Genomic DNA, 18,539 nt, shown 5'->3' with positions numbered 1-18,539 from the left:
CTCCAGCTTCAGTAATATTTGTTGTAAAATGTTAAAAATATTAGAAAGATATTGAAATATTAAAAATATAAAAAAATGAGTAAGTGGACAGTGGGACCCATAAATAATGAAAGTTGAAATTAAATGAATGTGGGTGTGTGTTAATAATGGGGAAGTGTTAATGTAATGAATATGTGGCTCGTGGACCCCATCTTTTTGATGAGATGGAGAGTTATTAACATGAATTAATTCCGACGGATGCGGATGCCCTAAGTGGGTTAAAAAAAATGCTGGAGAGAACACCAAAATTTCTTCCTTTTTTACTCCCTCCTCTTCAACACCATCTATAATAATTTCAACAACGTCAATCTCATATCTGAAATCTTCCTAAAAAAATGGAAGTCTTGACCGTACCAACACATTTGAAAACCTCTCAATTTAAAAAAAATCATATGATTAATATTTTTAATGCAAAAAACCTTTATTTTTTCTATCATAATATTATTATTATTTTTATTGAAATTAAGTTTAATAGAAAAATAGATTTTTGTTATACACAATAATGTATACAAATATTATAAGTATTATTTTACACGCAACGCGTGTGCCTCAGCTGTTTGTAATTTGTATATAAAACGGATTTGTGGGGATAAAATTATTTTGAGGATTTTCATTTACAATTATTTTGGGGATTTTGAAAATCAAAATCCTGAAAATAATTTTCAAAATCCTGAAAATAATTTTATCTGAAACGATAATTGTAAAGGGTGTTAAGTGGTAATTTCGTAGATGAGCTTCAGAGTGACCAAAGAGACTAATTTCCTCCACTCAACACACGCCCCTATCTGTCGCCAAAAAGCCAATCCTGTTGCCTTTCAATAATTATAATAATATTATACAAACATTTGCATCCTCTCTCTATTTGTTGGGATTTCAGTCCAGTTTATGCAGTTTTTCTTCAACCCATTTTCTTGCAGTTCCAAGGTTAGTACTGTACTTGTGTTTAGCCATGTTTCATGGAAAGCTTTTGGTGGGATATTGGCTTTTTTTGGGATGGGACCAGGATCTTGATTTTGGGCCATTTTCACGTCTGAGATCTGTAAAGTTAGAGAAAGGGATGAAAGTCGTGATTTTTCGAGTAATTATTGTTGTTTTACTGCTTTTGACTTTAGTTTTCATCTTTCACAAATGGTATTGACGAGTGATATGCCATGTTTTCTTGGTCTATTTTTTGTTCTCCATCGATTCTAGTTTTACAATGCAAATCTTCTGAATCTATTTCCATTGGATGATGTAATAAAATCTCATATATGTGGTAATGCATTTATCAGGAAAGTGAAAAATGGCGCAAATCTTGGCTCCTTCTGCTCAATGGCGAATGAGAATTGCGAAGAACACAAGGGATGCAAGTCCATTGAGTACAAAGATGTTGGGCTCCTCACTTGTTTTGAAGCAAAACGTGAAAGGGGTGGTTCAAAGCTCATCCAAATTCCGAGTTTTTGCTGCCTTGCCTGGGGAGAATGGGACAATTAACCGTGTGGAACAGTTGCTGAACTTGGACTTGGCTCCATACACTGATAAAATCATTGCTGAATATATATGGTATGGTTTCATGCTCTAAGTTAAGCTTCAGATTCCTTGTTTTCTGCCACTGATACTTATTTTACTGCCATTGCCTTAGGATTGGAGGATCAGGAATCGATGTTCGTAGCAAATCAAGGGTACAAGAAACTGGTTAATCTATTGAGTTCTCTTTATGCAGTGTGACAAGAAAGTTTTTATTTCAACCTTTATCTGTTGTGTAATGTATTCAGACTATATCGAAGCCGATTGAGCACCCTTCCGAGCTTCCAAAGTGGAACTATGATGGATCAAGTACAGGGCAGGCTCCTGGAGAAGATAGTGAAGTCATCTTATAGTAAGATTGTCTGCTCAAAGTATTGGATAATGTTTTCCTTTCAATTTCACCCCTTAAGTTTATCTGTGGCAATCTTTTACGCAGCCCTCAAGCGATCTTCAAGGATCCATTCCGTGGTGGCAACAACATTTTGGTGAGTCAATGAATTTGATGATAGTTGCTTCAGTTTGTTACTCAACTGCCTGATTTTGTTTGAAGTATTCTGTCACATGAATATAAGACTCGTTTTTCGTTTATGCACATGATCCAAAACAGGTCATATGTGACACATATACCCCAGCAGGTGTGCCCCTTCCGACAAACAAGCGCCACAAAGCAGCTCAGGTTTTCAGCGACCCTAAGGTTGTTGCTGAAGTTCCATGGTAATTTCTTCTGCTTATTGTCTGGAAATTTTGTCAACAATGTATGTTTTGAACACCATGGGGTGTTGAGGAATAAAGAAACTCGATACCATTCCACAAAGTTTGTGTTAAGAATAGAGTTTTGTAACACTGTTTTGCTCTTGGGAACCAACTTGTATTAGGTATGGCATTGAACAAGAGTACACTTTACTACAGAACAAAGTAAAATGGCCGTTAGGTTGGCCTACTGGAGGGTACCCTGGTCCTCAGGTAACATCGGTTTTACATGGGACAAATTACTAGCGCTATCGGTAAACAATCAACTGATGGTCTTGCATTTGCTGAATGTACAGGGCCCTTACTACTGTGGCGCAGGGGCAGACAAATCATTTGGAAGAGACATATCCGACGCTCATTATAAGGCTTGTTTATATGCTGGAATTAATATTAGTGGTACCAACGGAGAGGTTATGCCTGGGCAGGTCTCTTTCCTCAACTCCTCTGATTTCTTTAGTGAACTTGCTTATATATCTGGTCCTCTAGTTAAGGCTTTCTTCAAATGGATGCTTCATGCAGTGGGAATTTCAAGTCGGTCCAAGCGTAGGGATTGAAGCAGGGGATCACATCTGGTGTGCAAGGTACCTCCTTGAGGTAAGCCATTTTCTAATGATCCTTAAATTCGAAAAGTTCCGCGTGATTTTTAAAACGATTTGAGCTCCCTTGAGACCATCAACATTTCTATCTCCACCCCTTGATTGAAATGACACTTGGTTTCTTGATTGATGTATTTATATTCACCATCTTGGCAGAGAATTACAGAACAAGCTGGAGTTGTTCTCTCACTGGATCCAAAGCCAATTGAGGTACGAATTAAGTTTGTTCTGTATGTTTGTTTTTTTTCCTTTGGTCCCAAAACAAGAAAATCTAATTTATTAGCATATGATGAAACATTCAGGGTGACTGGAATGGTGCAGGATGCCACACAAACTACAGGTAATCATAAATTTTCTTGATTCAACTGTCACTTCTTATTCACTTGTAGTCTTTGCCCCGAAGCAACCTCGAAAGCTTGCTTTATTAGATCTTTAATGCTTAAGCAACTATACTTCGATAAAACAAGTTTTGTTTAAATGCATGGTCTGCTCCGTTGCTCGTACCAAGAAAACTCACTATTAATTATTGATTTATTTCAGCACCAAAAGTATGAGAGAAGAAGGGGGGTTCGATGTGATCAAGAAGGCGATTTTGAACCTATCACTACGCCATAAAGAGCATATCAGTGCTTATGGAGAAGGAAATGAGAGAAGATTGACAGGAAAGCATGAAACTGCCAGTATCAACACATTTTCATGGGTATGATTGGAATTTCCACATACATTTTTGGACAACTTCCACATACATTTTTGGACACTAGTACAAGCAAATAAAAATAGGCAAAAAAAACTTTCTTGAATGCATACTTTTATCGATTCAATATTTTTTGCAGGGAGTCGCTAACCGTGGCTGTTCGATTCGTGTGGGACGTGACACTGAGAAGAGTGGCAAAGGTTTGAGTTCCCCATTTTACCTTTGGACAACGTAAAGGAGTGTTCTATATTTCATATGTACTCTTCTTGATAACTAGTTTTTGTTTGGTAAAGGTTATTTGGAAGATAGACGCCCAGCATCTAACATGGATCCATACGTTGTGACTGCATTACTCGCCGAATCTACAATCTTGTGGGAGCCAACACTTGAAGCTGAAGCGCTTGCTGCTCAGAAACTTGCATTGAAGGTGTAAAAAGCCATCGGGCACTGTAGGGAGTAAAACCGCAACATGGGCTCGATTCAGGACTTGTTCTATATACATAGGATCCTTTGATTTGTGTGAACAAGGGATTCAAATGGGCAATTGCTCATACCCTCAGAAAAGTCGCTTCAACATAAGTTGCTGGGATTGGTGTTCTTGAATATCTTAGGCAGTCTTTCAGTATCAACTTTTATGTGGAACTTATTTTCTTTGTTGAAAGGACGAAAAGTTCAGCTGTTTTTATTTTAACAAGTTTTATATTCATATTGGAAATCGTATTGGACCAAATTTTTTCTGTCCCATTTGAATCAACCACTGAACCAATCATCAGTACAAATTGTTGTCAATGGTATGAGTCCAGGCTAATAGGCGTGTCATTGTGTGCTTACACTAATAATAAAAGAAATTCCTATTCCTTTTACTGGTGGCTTGCAGGGCAAAGCTGCAAAGACCAGGAGTGTGTCCAAGTTACACAATTGCCTTTGGATGGCAAACACCTATACATAAATGCTAAATAATTTCTAATTCCTGGATTAATAAATCATTCAAACATTTTGAGTCCATTATGATTAAGATTTTAAAATTCAAATTGGCCAAATCTTGCAGGCCAAGTGCACTCATTTATTGACATCTCAATAGACAAGAGTTCACCCTATCCTAAGCTAAGTTGAGAAGTATAACTTGTTGAACAGAGAGGTTGCAAGACAGAAAAAACCTTCAATTTAGATGTGTGAGCATGTTTCGGCCGCAGAGCCATTGGCTCAGAAGATGTGTTTAAGCAAGTCTCAAGCCTCTAATGCACGAAGGCGCATCAAACAACAAAAGCCATAGAAAACAACTCCTCAAATGTAACAACTAAATAACTGTCATCCATCTATTCGAGTTTTGAAAATTTGAATTGAATCATGAACAACGAAATGAATATGAACCAACTCGGACACATGGAAGTGACGTAAAGGGTAAAGCAGCCTTTGGACTCTTATTTCTCAATAGCAGGGCCCCTGAACCACAGGCATGTCTCTGCTGCAAGGGATTGGCACACAAGAGTAAGAATTTGTAGCAGAGTGGGAATTTGCTATCAAATTTTCCCTTTTCTAACTTCTCATGTCCTTCATAATCAAATTCAATCTACACATTTGGTTGTTTACCAAACAAGATGCTCAAAGTAACAATCCAACATCAGTTTCGATGAATACTTCACAAACCTATCATGCAAGCACTGTAGCATAAAAGATAAAATGCATAGCAACACAAACCACTATATTATCCGTTACATCATACCAATGTCGGCGACTGGTGCAGAGCTCATGTCAATATATAGTAATGTACATTCAACTTCAGAAAAATGCTTCCCTAACAAAAATTAAATATAAAAATAAACATAAAAAATTGATTTCATCGGTTGGTAGCGTGCCATATCATTTAGCTGGTAAATGAAATCAACACACATGATGAAAAGTATAGACTGGAAAGGTAAATACGAATGTTATTATCAACAATAGAAAGATAATCAATTCTTATAAAAATATCGGAGCTTCATGCTTATTGGACATGAGATAAGGTGCCGAGGATTCATACCTCCCGGGCTTGAGATAGAGTGCCGAGGCCTCATATGTCCCTGGCTTAGAATAGAGTGTCGGGGCCTCATGTCTACCAGGCTTAAAATATGGTGCTGGGGCCTCATATCTCCCAGGCTTGAAATATTTTTGTCGCTTAGCATTCTCAGGTAGTAGGAATGATGATGTGCGCCCTAGAATTTACAAGGTTTGAAATGCTTCGAATTCCGAGAATACAATCAGTCTGTCACACTTTGATTTCCGTGAATGTCCTTTCATCTACCCGCACAATTTCCAAGATACATCTTGACCGTCCGATTCAACTTTAGATCAACCGTTGAGATTATTCTCCTCTCGCTTATATAAGACGATGAACCCCCCTCATTTGCCACTTCTGCAATTTCAGAATTTCTCCCAAATTCTCTCAGCTTTTCCAACGTGCGGCGCTCCTCCATTCCGGTGATTCCAACCACCAATCCTTCACAAATTCTTCGTCCCATTATCTCCGTAAGTCTCCTCTTCGTTTCTTTTTACAAATGTCAAACTCTACTTCCTCTACCTCTGGAGCGAATACGTGAGGCTCGTCTAGTTACGAGTCCACCGCGATGTGCTCTGATTCACCTACGTCTCCCCCAAAACGCTTTTCTACCCAGTCTTCTTCAAAACCCAAAACCAAACAATAAAAACCCTCTTCTGCTGGTCCCCCCCGAGCTCTGAAAAAGGGCAAGGGAAAAGCTCGGGCTTCTTCCCCTCCTCCATCTGAGACAATGAGAGCTCCCTGGTTCGCTTCAATGAGCAGCACACTACGCTCGGCAGTGGATGAGGAGCTTAGAACTCTCGGCTCTATTCATCCCTCTATCTTGATCCCTGGTCCCTTTGACAGGGCTGATAACCCTCCTCCTGGTTTCACTACTTTTTTCCGGGACCAAGTTAGAAAGGGTCTCCGATTCCCCGTCCCTTCTTTCTATATCGAGGTTGCCAAATTTTTTTGTGTACCTGTTAACCAATTTCACCCCAATTCCTTCCGAATTATGGCTTCGGCCTACGTCTTCTTTAGGATGAACAATCTTCTTATCACCCCTCTCATTCTTCACTACTTCTTCGTTTTTTTGTTGGGAGATAATGCCTTCTCCATGTCTGCCTAGCTCAAATTTCGGTTCCTTGATGATATCCCTTCTTCCAGAAGGGATGGAAAGGACGTTATTTTTATATACAACTCCCGGCTCCCCTCTCTTTCTTGACCGGGTTTCTCCCTTCTCTTCCTACACAACCCGCGCTTCCCCGATCTTATAAATTCGAGGAGCCTTACACCCGAAGCCAAGAGTTGGTGGAGGGTCAAAAATTTCCTTCTTCTACCCTTATCTCCGAGGAAAATTTAGTAATATATGGGTTGAGTACCTGGGCTGAAGACCCTACAGACCGGGTAATAGATGAAGTTGCTGGCTCGGGTGCTCAACTTGGTAACTTCCTACTCCGACCTTTTTTCCTTTTTTGTCTTGTTCTTTATTATTCTATAATCATATTGACCACTTTTCTTCTCTTTGTTCAGATAATTCATAGATGCAAGAAGCATTTGCAAGGAAATGGCGGCCAAGGAGAAGAAGTTGGCAGCTCAGAGAGCAGCTACCGAGAAGAAAAAGAGGGCCGATGACGAGACAGCCCGGCTGCAAGAATCCACCCGGGTTGAAACTCAACAGGAGGGAGAGATGACTTGGGCTGACTCCCAAGAAGAGTATGCAGATCATGTTCCCCTCGTTCAGAGGAAGAAAAAGGAGAAAGGCTGTGACAAGCCCGGAACTGATCCTGATAGAAGGCAACCCAAAGAGGAGGCCCAGACACCACCTCCAAGACAACACAATCCACCCCTCCTTCACGAACTCAGCCTCTCAACGAGCCCTCAAATGCTGGATCATCGGGAGACCGAAGCAACATTTTCCTGGAAGGATCTCTTCCTATGGGCTTCAAACTTTTCAAATATGTGCTTCTTCCAGCCGAGGAGGCTCATTTGAAAGGCCTATGTCCCTCCTCCAAACTTTTCGAAGGATCCAACCGGATTTTATTCGTAAGTTCTTCGATCTTATCTCTTCTCCTTTTTTCTACTAAATTTTTCTGAACAGGGTGTTCAAATACTGATCTCGGCCTTTGAAGAAGTGGCAGCTACGGCCACCATTGCAAATAATAGAGCCCGATCCTTACATGAGCTTCAAGAGCAATTACAAGGGGAGCTCTCCTGGGCTCAATCAGCCCACGAAGAAGAAATGGCTGGCCTCCGTGCTGCTTTGGATAAAGCCAGTCAGCAATTGTCACTGGCTAAGACATATTTGGGAATAAATCAAGGAGATCTGGCAAAGGCCAGAGATGATGCTAATCTCGGAAGCTATGCGAGGTACTATATCTGTCTTGGAGTCGAGAAATAATTCTTTATCCGAGCAGGTAAAGGCACAACAATCCCGGGCAGAAGCTGCTGAGAGGTACCCTGGCTGCTACTGAGTATAATAAGGACAAGTGGCAAGTCTCCTTCCTCCAGTTTCTAGAGTTTAAGAATGTCGTTGAATATCGGGCCTATCCTCTATTCAAGCCCATTTTTGACAAATGCCGAGATCAAGTTGAAGAAACCAGGCTAATTCCAGAGGAGAAGGAAGAGTTTCCGGATTTTGAACGATCTGTAGCATCCCTTCCCAAGGATGCGGATCTGGCAAAGGCCAGAGATGATGCTAACGAGAACCTCGTCCGGGAGAAAGCTATGCGAGGTACTATATCTATCTTGGAGTCGAGAAATAATTCTTTATCCGAGCAGGTAGAGGCACAGCAATCCCGGGCAGAAGCTGCTGAGAGGACGCTGAGTATAATAAGGACAAGTGGCAAGCCTCCTTCTTCCAGTTTCTAGAGTTTAAGAAGGTCGTTGAATATCGGGTCTATCCTCTCTTCAAGACCGGTTTTGACAAATGATGAGATCAAGTTGAAGAAACCAGGCTAATTCGAGAGGAGAAGGAAGAGTTTTCGGATTTTGAACGAGCAGCAACATCCCTTCCCAAAGATGTCGAAGAAGAGAAGGATGATGCTCAAGAAGAAGAACAGCCGGGGTCAAGTCTCATAGATGTAGAATAGGATTGTAAATATTTTTCATCTTCCAATTTTTCTTGTAATCCTTGCCTTTGGGCTTTTATCAATGAAATTCTTTTTTAACTGTTTGCTTCCATATAATATTATAATGCTTGTAATATAACCAGCCTTAGATTCTTCTTATTCATAAACTGCTTTTGAATGTTGAATCTTTGAAATTTTCCACGAGTTGTAAAATAACTAGTATATTCAATAAGTGACTGGGATATTGAGTCCTGAGCAGGGTATTAATACCTATACTTAGTAAATGATTGAGGTGCAGAGCCTCCAAGCCAGGGTACAAAGCCCTGGACTTGATAAAGGACCAGGGTACGGAGTCCTAGGCCAGGGAGTGGATCCCGGGACTTGGAGTGGTCGAGGCCGAGCCCCGGGCCAGGGTGCAAAGCCCTGGGCTATTTGAATAACTAGGGTACGGAGTCCTAGGCCGGGGAGGAGATCCCGGGACTTGGGGTGGTGGAGGTGTGGAGCCCCGAGCCAGGGTACGGATCCCTGGACTTAATGGATGGTCGAGGTGCAGAACCCCGAGCCAGGATACGGATCCCTGGAATTAATGAATAACCAGGGTACGGAGCTCTGGGCAAGGGAGCAGATCCTTGGACTTGATGAATAACCAGGGTACGGAGCCCTGGGCCCGAGAACAGATCCCGAGACTTGGAGTGGTCGAGGTGCGCATCCCCGAGCCAGGGTATGGATCACTAGACTTAATGAAGTGTCGAGGTGCAGAGCCATGAGCCAGGGTACGGATCCCTGTACTTAATAAATAACTAGGGTACGGAGCCCTGCGCCAGGGAGCGGATCCCAGGACTTGATGAATAACCAGGGTACATAGCCTAAGGCCGAGGAACGGAGCTCGGGACTTGGAGTGGTCGAGGTGCAGATCCCCGAGCCACGTTACAAATCCATGGACTTAATGAATGGTCCAGGTGCAGAGCACCAAGCCAGAGTACGGATCCATGGACTTAACAAAAAACCAGGGTACAGAGCCCTAGGCTAGGGAGCAATTCCCGGGACTTGGAATGGTCGAGATGTGCAGCCCCTAGCCAGGGTACGAAGCCCTGGGCTTAATAAATAACAAGGGTATGGAGCTCTGGGCCAAGGAGCGGCTCTCAGGACTTGGAATGGTCGAGGTGCGGAGCCCCGAGCCAGGGTACGGAGCACTGTGCTTAATAAATAACCAGGGTACGGAGCACTGGGCCAGGGAGCAGATCCCAGGACTTGGAATGGTCGAGGTGCGGAGCCCCGAGCCAGAGTACGGATCCCTGGACTTAATGAATAACCAGGGTACTGAGCACTGGGCCAGAGTATGGATCCCAGGACTTTGAATAGTCAATGTGGGGAGCCCCGATCCAGGGTACAGAGCCCTGGGCCAGGGCGCGGATCTCGAGACTTGAAATGGTCGAGGTGCGGAGCCTCAAGCCAGGGTACGGATCCCGGGAATTAATTAATAACAAGGGTACGGAGCCTTGGGCCGGAGAACGGATCTCAGGACTTGAGTGGTCGAAGTGCGGAGCCCCGAGCGAGGGTACGGATCCATGGAATTAATAAATAACCAGGGTACGGAGCCTTGGGCCAGGGAGCGGATCCAAAGATTTAGAATGGTCGAGGTGTAGAGTCCCGAGCTAGAGTACGGATCCCTGAACCTAATGAATAACCAGGGTAAGGAGCCTTGGGCCAGGGAACGGATCTCGAGATATGGAGTGGTCGAGGTGCAGAGCCCCGAGCCAGGGTACGGATCCCTGGACTCAATAAACCAGGATACGGAGCCCTGTGACAGGGAGCGAATCCTGAGACTTGGAATGGTCGAGAAGTGGAGCCCCGAGCGAGGGTACGGAGCCTTGGGCCAGAGAGCGGATCCCGGGACTTGGAATGATCAAGGTACGGAGCCCTGAGAAAGGGTACGGAGCACTGGGCTTAATAAATAACCGGGCTACAGAGCCCTTGGCCAGAGAGCGGATCCCGGGACTTGGAATGGTCGAGTTGCGGAGTCACGAGCTAGGGTACAGATCCGTGGACTTATTGAATAACCAGAGTATGGAGCCCTGGGCCAGGGAACGGATCCCGAGACTTGGAGCGGTCGAGGTGCGGAGCCCCGAGCCAGGGTACAGATCTCTGCACTTAATAAATAACCAGGTTATGGAGTCCTCGGTCAGGGAGCGGTTCCCAAGACTTGGAATGGTTGATGTGCGGAGCTCAAAGCCAGGGTACGGATCCCTTGACTTAATGAATGGTCGAGGTGCAGAGCCCCGAGCTAGGGTACGAATCCCTAGACTTGATAAAGAACCAGGGTACGGAGCCCTGTGCCAAGGAGCGGATCTCGGAACTTGGAATGGTCGAGGTGGGGAGCCCTGAGCCAGGGTACAGAGCCCTTAGCATAATAATAACTAGGGTACGGAGCCATAGGCCAGGGAGCAGATCCCGAGACTTGGAATGGTCGAGGTGTGTAGCCCCGAGCCAGGGCTACGGATCCCAGGACTTAATGAATAACCAAGGTACAGAGCCCTAGGCCGGGGAACAGATCCCGGGACTCGGAGTGGCCGAGGCGCGGAGCCCCGAGCCAGGGTACGGATACCTGAACTTAATTAACCAAGGTACGGAGACTTGGGCCAGGGAGTGGATCCCGGGACTTGGAATGGTCGAGATGCGGATTCGCGAACCAGGGTATGGATCCCTGGACTTAATGAATAACCAGGGTACGGAGTCCTGGGCCGAGGAACAGATCCCGAGACTTGGAGTAGTTGAGGTGCGGAGCCCCGAGCCAGGGTATGGATCCCTGGACTTAAATAATAACTATGCTACGAAGCCCTGGGCCAGGGAGCGAATCCCGGGACTTGGAATGGTCGATGTGCGGATCCCCAAACCATGGTACGGAGCTTTGGGCTTAATAAATAACCAGAGTACAGATCCTTGGGCCAGGGAGCAGATCTCGAGACTTGGAATATGGTGTCGGTGCCTCATATCTCCCGGTCTTGAAATATGGTGCTGGTGCCTCATATTTCCCGGGCTTGAAATATGGTGTTGTGGCCTCATATCTCCTGGGCTTTAAATATGGTGTTGGGGCCTCATATATCCCGGACTTTTAATATGGTGTCGGGGCCCAATATCTTTCGTACTTTAAATATGGTGTCGATTCCTCATATCTCCCGGGGCTTGAAATATGGTGTCGGGTCTCATATCTCCTGGGCTTGATATATGGTTTCGGGGCCTCATATCTCCCGGACTTTAAATATGGTGTCGGGGCCTCATATCTCCCGGGCTTGAAATATGGTGTCGGGGCTTCATATCTCCTGGACTTTAAATATGGTGTTGTGGCCTCAAATCTCCTGAACTTTTAATTCGGTGTCGAGACCTCATATCTCCCGGATTTTTAATATGGTATCGGGGCCTTATATCTCCCTGGACTCTTTACTTTTCTGCTTCTCTTTCTATATTAGTTTATTAAAAACCAAATCATTAACCCGGAAATACTGAATTCGAATTCATTTTCGGTAGAGTGAAACTTCTCTATTTGAGCTAAATTAGGTGACTAATATAGTTGTATGCTACTGAGTGCATAGCAAATACTTTTCCACGCCAATCCGGAATAGCTGCTGAGATTCGAGCCCGTGTGAAAATCCCTAGATAAAATCTGAGTAATGAACTGGTCGGACTTATTTTTGAATGGAAAACATATCTACGTCTTGAGCTCAATTTTCCACAGACGACGCCAATGATGCGATCCGAGTGAATTGGGTGATCGGAGTTGGGGCAATCTAACGAATCTGATAAAAGTTGTGTTTAAAGAAAATAAACAGGGGATATGGCTTCAAATGTAACACGCAAAAAGTGAAATGAACTCGTGAATGAGCGCCAAAGGGTTGTCTGGCGTGGCAACTCTGATGCTTAAGTAAGCAGGTTAAAGATGAAGAATAAAGTATGTATATGGAGGATATACGTGAATGCTCAAAAGTTTGGAAAGAACAATATCGGAATCCTTCAAATGAAATACATACCTGCTATTTATAGGAGGAAAATCTCATTATTACCTTGTTTTTAGTCCATCCTGCTAATTAGGATAAGGTGGCTACCCATACCCTACTTCTGATAACTTCTATGACACGCCAAACCCTGTAGTTCTGACAGTAATGATTGTCGAGCATAAGATAGCTCATACTGCTGCACTCGAGTGAAGTGTTATTTTCAAGGTAGCTCGGGTAGAAATCATCCAGAATCTTGTATTAGAGGAAGCCCAGGGAGAAGATGTCCGGGGCATCCTCATGCCCGGCTACTGAAGAATTCATCCTACAGATTGACCCTGAGTTGGGCTATTGATTTTTCAATATCCCAGGTAATGGATGACCCGAGCCTGATCCGGGCTCTTATGGTGTATCACCAATCCCTTTCCACTCTTTTTTCTCCACTTTTCAGCTGTAAATTTCACACTTTCTTTACAATAGCCTCGATATCTTTGTCCAACTCATCCTTCGGTTCAAATCCATCTCTCCCTTCGTGGGAATTAAAATAATCATTGATATTGTCATCATCATCAACATCACAGCTCAACTCTTCTTCCTCCTCTGCAATAGCTCATATCACAAACCTTACTCTCGCCTCCTCGGCTTCAATCACCTTCTGTGCCTTGTAAAAATACAGGCACCAAAAGGTCTCTCCGTCAACTTTATTCTGCAAAACCTCACCATAAATTTCCCTGATCCCCCTATTTTCCTCCATCAATCGCTCGAGTACTAGCTTCTTCGAGCCAAGAGGTGTAGAACCTTAAGCCAAATATTTCACAACCTTCCGTCTTTTGTGCCTAATGAAGATGGACATTCTCCTTTCCAATTATATTTTTGGGATATTTAGGATAAACTAAGTAAAAGAATCAATATAATGTACGACACCCAGACTAGTGAAAATACGATGAAAGTCTTGATAAAAGTCATGAGAAATAACCCTTATCCAAAATTGATGCCATTAAACCCTTGGCCTCTATTGTCAACCATGCAAAACCATCCAATGCCTCAAAGACGTCATTAGTAGCAGCGGTAACATCAAATGCAATGGTAAGACATTTAGTAATTTCCCCAAGTCTAGTATATTTCTTGTCAGCAAACTGTTTCATTAGTTCAATTAGATTTTCACTCTTTTTATCCACACTTTTCTTCTTTGAATTTTTCTTCTCAGAAGACTCACCAGCAGTGACGGAGCTAGAAATATGGCTCTACTCGGGCTACAGTTTTAAACTCTAGAATCTTTTAATATTTTAAATTGATGTACCCGAGTTAATATCATATTATTCCTAAATTATACAAATTTACATATAAATGTTTTAAAAAAAATTGGGCCACCCGAGCTATATGTATGTGGCTCCGCCACTGCCCACCAGTGTGCTTGATTGCAGAGTCTGACTTCAAAATTTTAACGAAATATATCTTCAACCGATTCGACTAGAGGAAAATATAAAACATACTTGAATTTTGGTATTAAAAAACCCTATGTATTGGCATACCCATTGTCGCATAGATAGTAACATAGTAGAATTTGTAAAGATATGATCAATAAAGTTGAATAAGAAAAAATAAATTTAAATAATGTATAAGAAGTTTGTATATGTTATATGAAATATTTGGCCTAGTTAGTGCATAACGCAATACCCTAGAATCAGCTGATGAACCTTCCCATCCCGGTAAAACGTAAACAAACTTCATGCTACTGTTGCAAACACCTAACACATTAGAAGTCGTAATACCTTGCCTTGTTTTGTCCTCAGCCTTTTCACTTTGGCGTAAATGAACCCTGATGTGTCTCATCTAAAGCACCAAGACAACCATAATACAATTAAGAGATTGTGAAGGGAAATAACATTTCCGAATTTAATTGATATAATTTCTTGATTTAAATTATTTTTCTAACAATATCTTTTCCTTGTTAATTTATTGAATATAATATTTAATATGATTTTGCCTTTCTAAGATAATGAGATAATTATGGAAATATATTCTAGATATGATATTTAATAAATGAGATACGATATCAATAGTTAAATAGAGTTTATTTCTAATTAAATTTTTACTTTCCTTATGAAATAGGTTTCCTTGTGGAGATAAAGTATACATCTATAAATAAGAGATCGAGAACCTCATTGTGTGGTTCTTTCCTTCGATCATACATACATACATGTAGAGGAGTTCTTCAGAGAAATAAATTCACGAAGCCATTGCTGATTGAAAGAGTGGTGATCACCGTGTTGTCTTGAATGTTGCAAACATCTACAGACAACATCCGTAACGATGTTGACTAAAGATCTTGTTTAGTTGCTCGTGCTTTTCGGGATCACGTTTTTTTTTTTGCTTTCTTAATTGATGTTTTGTTATTGTTGTTTGTTTTAGAAAGCTTTTATTTTCTCAACGTGTTAAGAAAATTGATTTTAGTCTTAATCACTAGTGATTGGTTTTTGTGTAAACGTTGTGGTTTTCTAGTGATTAATTTTTGTCATAAGGCACCGCATAAGTGTTTGTACTTGTGCAAATTTAATTTTTTCCATCTATTTATTTAAAGTGAATTTGTGTTTCAAACTTTAATATTCCTATGCATATTGTCTTAAACATTATAACATTCGACGCAACTGCTTAATTCTGATGAAACACAAATTTACTGTCTTACTCTACAATTTAGAATTTTACACTGCTGTTGATATATTTTACACACATCTGGAAAAACATAACTCTTACAAGTGATATCAGAGCCTACTCTTTATATACTAAGTGTTGATTCTGGTTTTTGTTTTGTTTGACAGATATATTTAAATCGATACATCACTTGCCAACGCAGCACTTCGACCACCAGTCCTAGATAGAACCAATTGCAGCCTATGGAAGATACTACATAAAATCCATAGATGAAAGGGCATGGCAGCGTGTCATCAATGGATGGACTTCACGAATTATGATAGATCAAGAGGGTGACAAGCTTGCCAAAACCTGAAACTGACTGGACTGCTGATGAAGTGAAAAATTCGAACTACAACTCAAAGGCCTTGAATGCTATATTTACGTCGATTGACATGAACATGTTCACTTTAATCACAAACTGTACTTCTGCTAAAAGTGTATGGGATACTCTCCAAAGACACTGTGAAGGTTCTGAAAGTGTGCGACGAACCAGATTGAGGATGCTCACTTCTAAATTCGAGATGATGAGGATGGAAAAATCTGAGAACATACTCGATTACGATCGTCGCCTACGGGGAATTGCTAATGAGGCGTTCACTCTTGGAGACCATATCTTTAATGAGCGTTTAGTTAGCAATGTCCTTTGTTCTTTGCCCGTAAGATTCAACATAAGAATTAGCGCAATAGATGAGGCTAAGGACACTTCTCATATGGCTTTGGAAGATCTTATCAGTTCACTTCGCACCTTCGAGATGAACATGGATATGCAGAAGAAAGATAAAGGGAAGACTATAGCATTCCAAGTCTCAAATGACTCTTATAATGATCTTCTTCAAATATTCCAAGAAGTTAATGAATCTGACCTTTGTGAGGATTCCATCGCCTATATCGCATAGAAATTTAGGGATTATTTGAAAGGAAACAGAGATAAGAAAGCCGGACAACCATCAAAATCTCCTAGTCTTCCAGTACCTGAAAGAAGTTTTTTTCCAAGCAACAATTTCAACCAAGGAATGAAGGCAAAGGACAATTTAATTCAAAGAAGTATGATTCGGTGTAGTGTAGAGAATGCAAAGGCTTTGGCCACTATGCCAATGAATGTGCCAATAGATTACGCAAGAATAAAGGCTACAATGTTTCCTAAGCGATGAAGAATCTGATGTTGAGGAGAAGTCTACTGATGAAGAAAACCATACGTCCTTGACTGCGTTATTGACAGAAAATCGCTTGCGGCATGTGAATCCTTTAGGTGTTGCCACTCCGGCCGCAACATCTACGAAAAATCAGTATGTTTAAAATCTACAGCCTCTGAAATCCGAGTATAGATGATGAATTGGAAGATGATGATGAATAGATCACTCTTGAAGACGTACAAAAACTTTATGAGGAGCTGTTTACGGATTGGACCAAAAGAACCAGCTTAACTCGCCTCTTATGAAAGAGAACACTGAACAAAAAGCTGTGGTTGCTAAACTTGAAATAATCTTGAGCAAAAAGGACTTAAAACTTGGTAAGACCAAAGAAGAGCTGCAAAAGGCAACTGAAACCTTGTCCAAGTTCAATTCAAGCACATCCAAGCTTGATTCAATACTTTTGATGGGAAGAGATGACAAGAAAAGATTAGGCTTTAAAGACAATGTGTTTGAGATTGGTGAATCTTCCAATTCGACTATCTTTGTGAAGGAAAATGTTGATACATCCACACAACCACAATCCAAGTCTCCGATCAAAATCTCTTCTCCAAAAAGACAACCTGCTGCACCCATTCCTAAGAAAAGAAATCGCAGGTATGTATGTCATTATTGTTTTAAGCCTGGATATATCAAACCCTACTGCTTTAAACTCAAAGATGACCGCATAAATCAAACGACGAGTTGGATGTTACCCCAAATGTTGTCCAACATTTCCCGAAACACCTCCCACCATCGACCTACAATAAGACAAATTTGGGTCCCAAAGGTAAAAACTCACTGTAATGTTGTCTATACTTCATTAAAAACTAACACTGCAGGTCATTGGTACTTTGATAGTGGAAGCTCATGCCATATGACAGGATCACGAGAAAATCTCATTGGTCGTGTTGAAAAAAAATGTGGTAGAGTGACCTATGGAGGGATAGTTAAAGAAAAAATTGTTGGAAATGGAACATTGAATGTCGAAGGACTACCAAAGCTCCACAATGTGCTTCATGTTGAAGGATTAAATTCGAATCTAATAAGCATAAGTCAATTGTGTGATGATAATTTGCTTGTCAAATTTGATAAACATACTTGTGAAGTTTCTGATTAAGCTAACATGTGCATTATGACAGGTACACGGTCTTCGGATCATGCAAACATGCACAAATCACTGAACTCGACCTTTGGCATCAAAAACTCGGCCATACAAATTTCAAAACCTTGAAAAATTTGAGTAAGTACGATGCAGTACGAGGTATGCCTAATCTTTCATCTGGAATACCATATGTGTGCGGAGATTGTTAAAAAAGAAAACAGACTCGCGTGTCAGACCCAGTGTTGCCAACTTCTGGGAGAACACGCAGTCTGGAATTACTACACATGGATCTTATGAGTCCTATGGAAGTCGAAATCTTTGGAGGTAAGAAGTATTCTTTTGTATGTGTTGATGACTTCTCACAATTTTCATGAGTTAATTTTATTAGGGATAAATCAGACGCCTTCAGTGTGTTTAAATAATTGGTCACAAGAATCACAATCTTCCATAATTTGAAGGTGAGAAGGATCAAAACTGATCATGGTAAAGAATTTGAAAACTCTTCATTCTCATCTTTTTGTGACAGGAAAGGAATTTCACATGAATTTTCAGCACCAAAAACCCCAAAGCAAAATGGCATTGTCGAACGCTAGAATAGGACTTTACAAGAAATGGCAAGGGTGATGGTAGCTTCGAAGAATATTTCAAGGCGTTTTTGGGCAGAAGCCCTTAATACAGCTTGTCATATTTCAAATAGGGTCTTTTTGAGAAGTGGTTCAACCGTGACTTCTTATGAAATAATAATGAGAAAGAAGCCTAATCTTAAACACTTTCATGTTTTTGTTTCTGTTTGTTACACTTTGAATGACAGAGATCAACATGCAAAGTTTGATTCAAAGAATGATAAGTTTTTGTTTTGGGGATATACCACTACTAGTCGAGCTTATCACATGTTTAATTTAAGAACTAGGA

At 41.4% G+C, this 18,539-nt stretch overlaps 1 protein-coding gene across 3 annotated transcripts; it reads left to right on the top strand.

The window, feature by feature from the left end:
- Positions 1-769: 769 nt before the first annotated feature.
- LOC140832976 (glutamine synthetase leaf isozyme, chloroplastic) lies at positions 770-4,270 on the top strand. 3 transcript variants are annotated; one of them, XM_073197312.1, is made up of 14 exons: positions 770-963; positions 1,311-1,581; positions 1,661-1,700; positions 1,794-1,897; positions 1,982-2,030; positions 2,153-2,259; positions 2,421-2,508; positions 2,592-2,720; positions 2,815-2,889; positions 3,048-3,101; positions 3,194-3,231; positions 3,432-3,591; positions 3,725-3,785; positions 3,879-4,270. In XM_073197312.1, exons 2-14 carry the CDS (start codon positions 1,322-1,324, stop codon positions 4,016-4,018), a joined length of 1,305 nt encoding a protein of 434 aa, XP_073053413.1. In that variant the 5' UTR covers positions 770-963; positions 1,311-1,321; the 3' UTR covers positions 4,019-4,270. The 3 variants fall into 3 exon arrangements, with proteins under 3 accessions (XP_073053413.1, XP_073053415.1, XP_073053414.1); XM_073197314.1 differs by having other exon boundaries at positions 800-963; positions 1,316-1,581; XM_073197313.1 differs by having other exon boundaries at positions 800-967; positions 1,316-1,581.
- The last annotated feature ends 14,269 nt before the right edge of the window (positions 4,271-18,539 follow it).

The sequence above is a fragment of the Primulina eburnea genome, chromosome 5 (genome assembly GCF_022965805.1).
Source record: "Primulina eburnea isolate SZY01 chromosome 5, ASM2296580v1, whole genome shotgun sequence".
Lineage (NCBI taxonomy): Eukaryota > Viridiplantae > Streptophyta > Magnoliopsida > Lamiales > Gesneriaceae > Primulina > Primulina eburnea.
Note: the sequence above shows the minus strand (reverse complement) of the source record. Positions and strands in the feature narration are given on the sequence as shown.

What these genes read in the sequence shown, in the direction of transcription:
- LOC140832976 (XM_073197312.1), top strand. Translation starts at nt 1,322, where the DNA reads ATGGCGCAAATCTTGGCTCCTTCTGCTCAATGGCGAATGAGAATTGCG. An exon ending in ATCATTGCTGAATATATATG is followed by an intron (nt 1,582 to 1,660) that starts GTATGGTTTCAT and finishes CCATTGCCTTAG; the next exon opens with GATTGGAGGATCAGGAATCG. An exon ending in TGGATCCAAAGCCAATTGAG is followed by an intron (nt 3,102 to 3,193) that starts GTACGAATTAAG and finishes TGAAACATTCAG; the next exon opens with GGTGACTGGAATGGTGCAGG.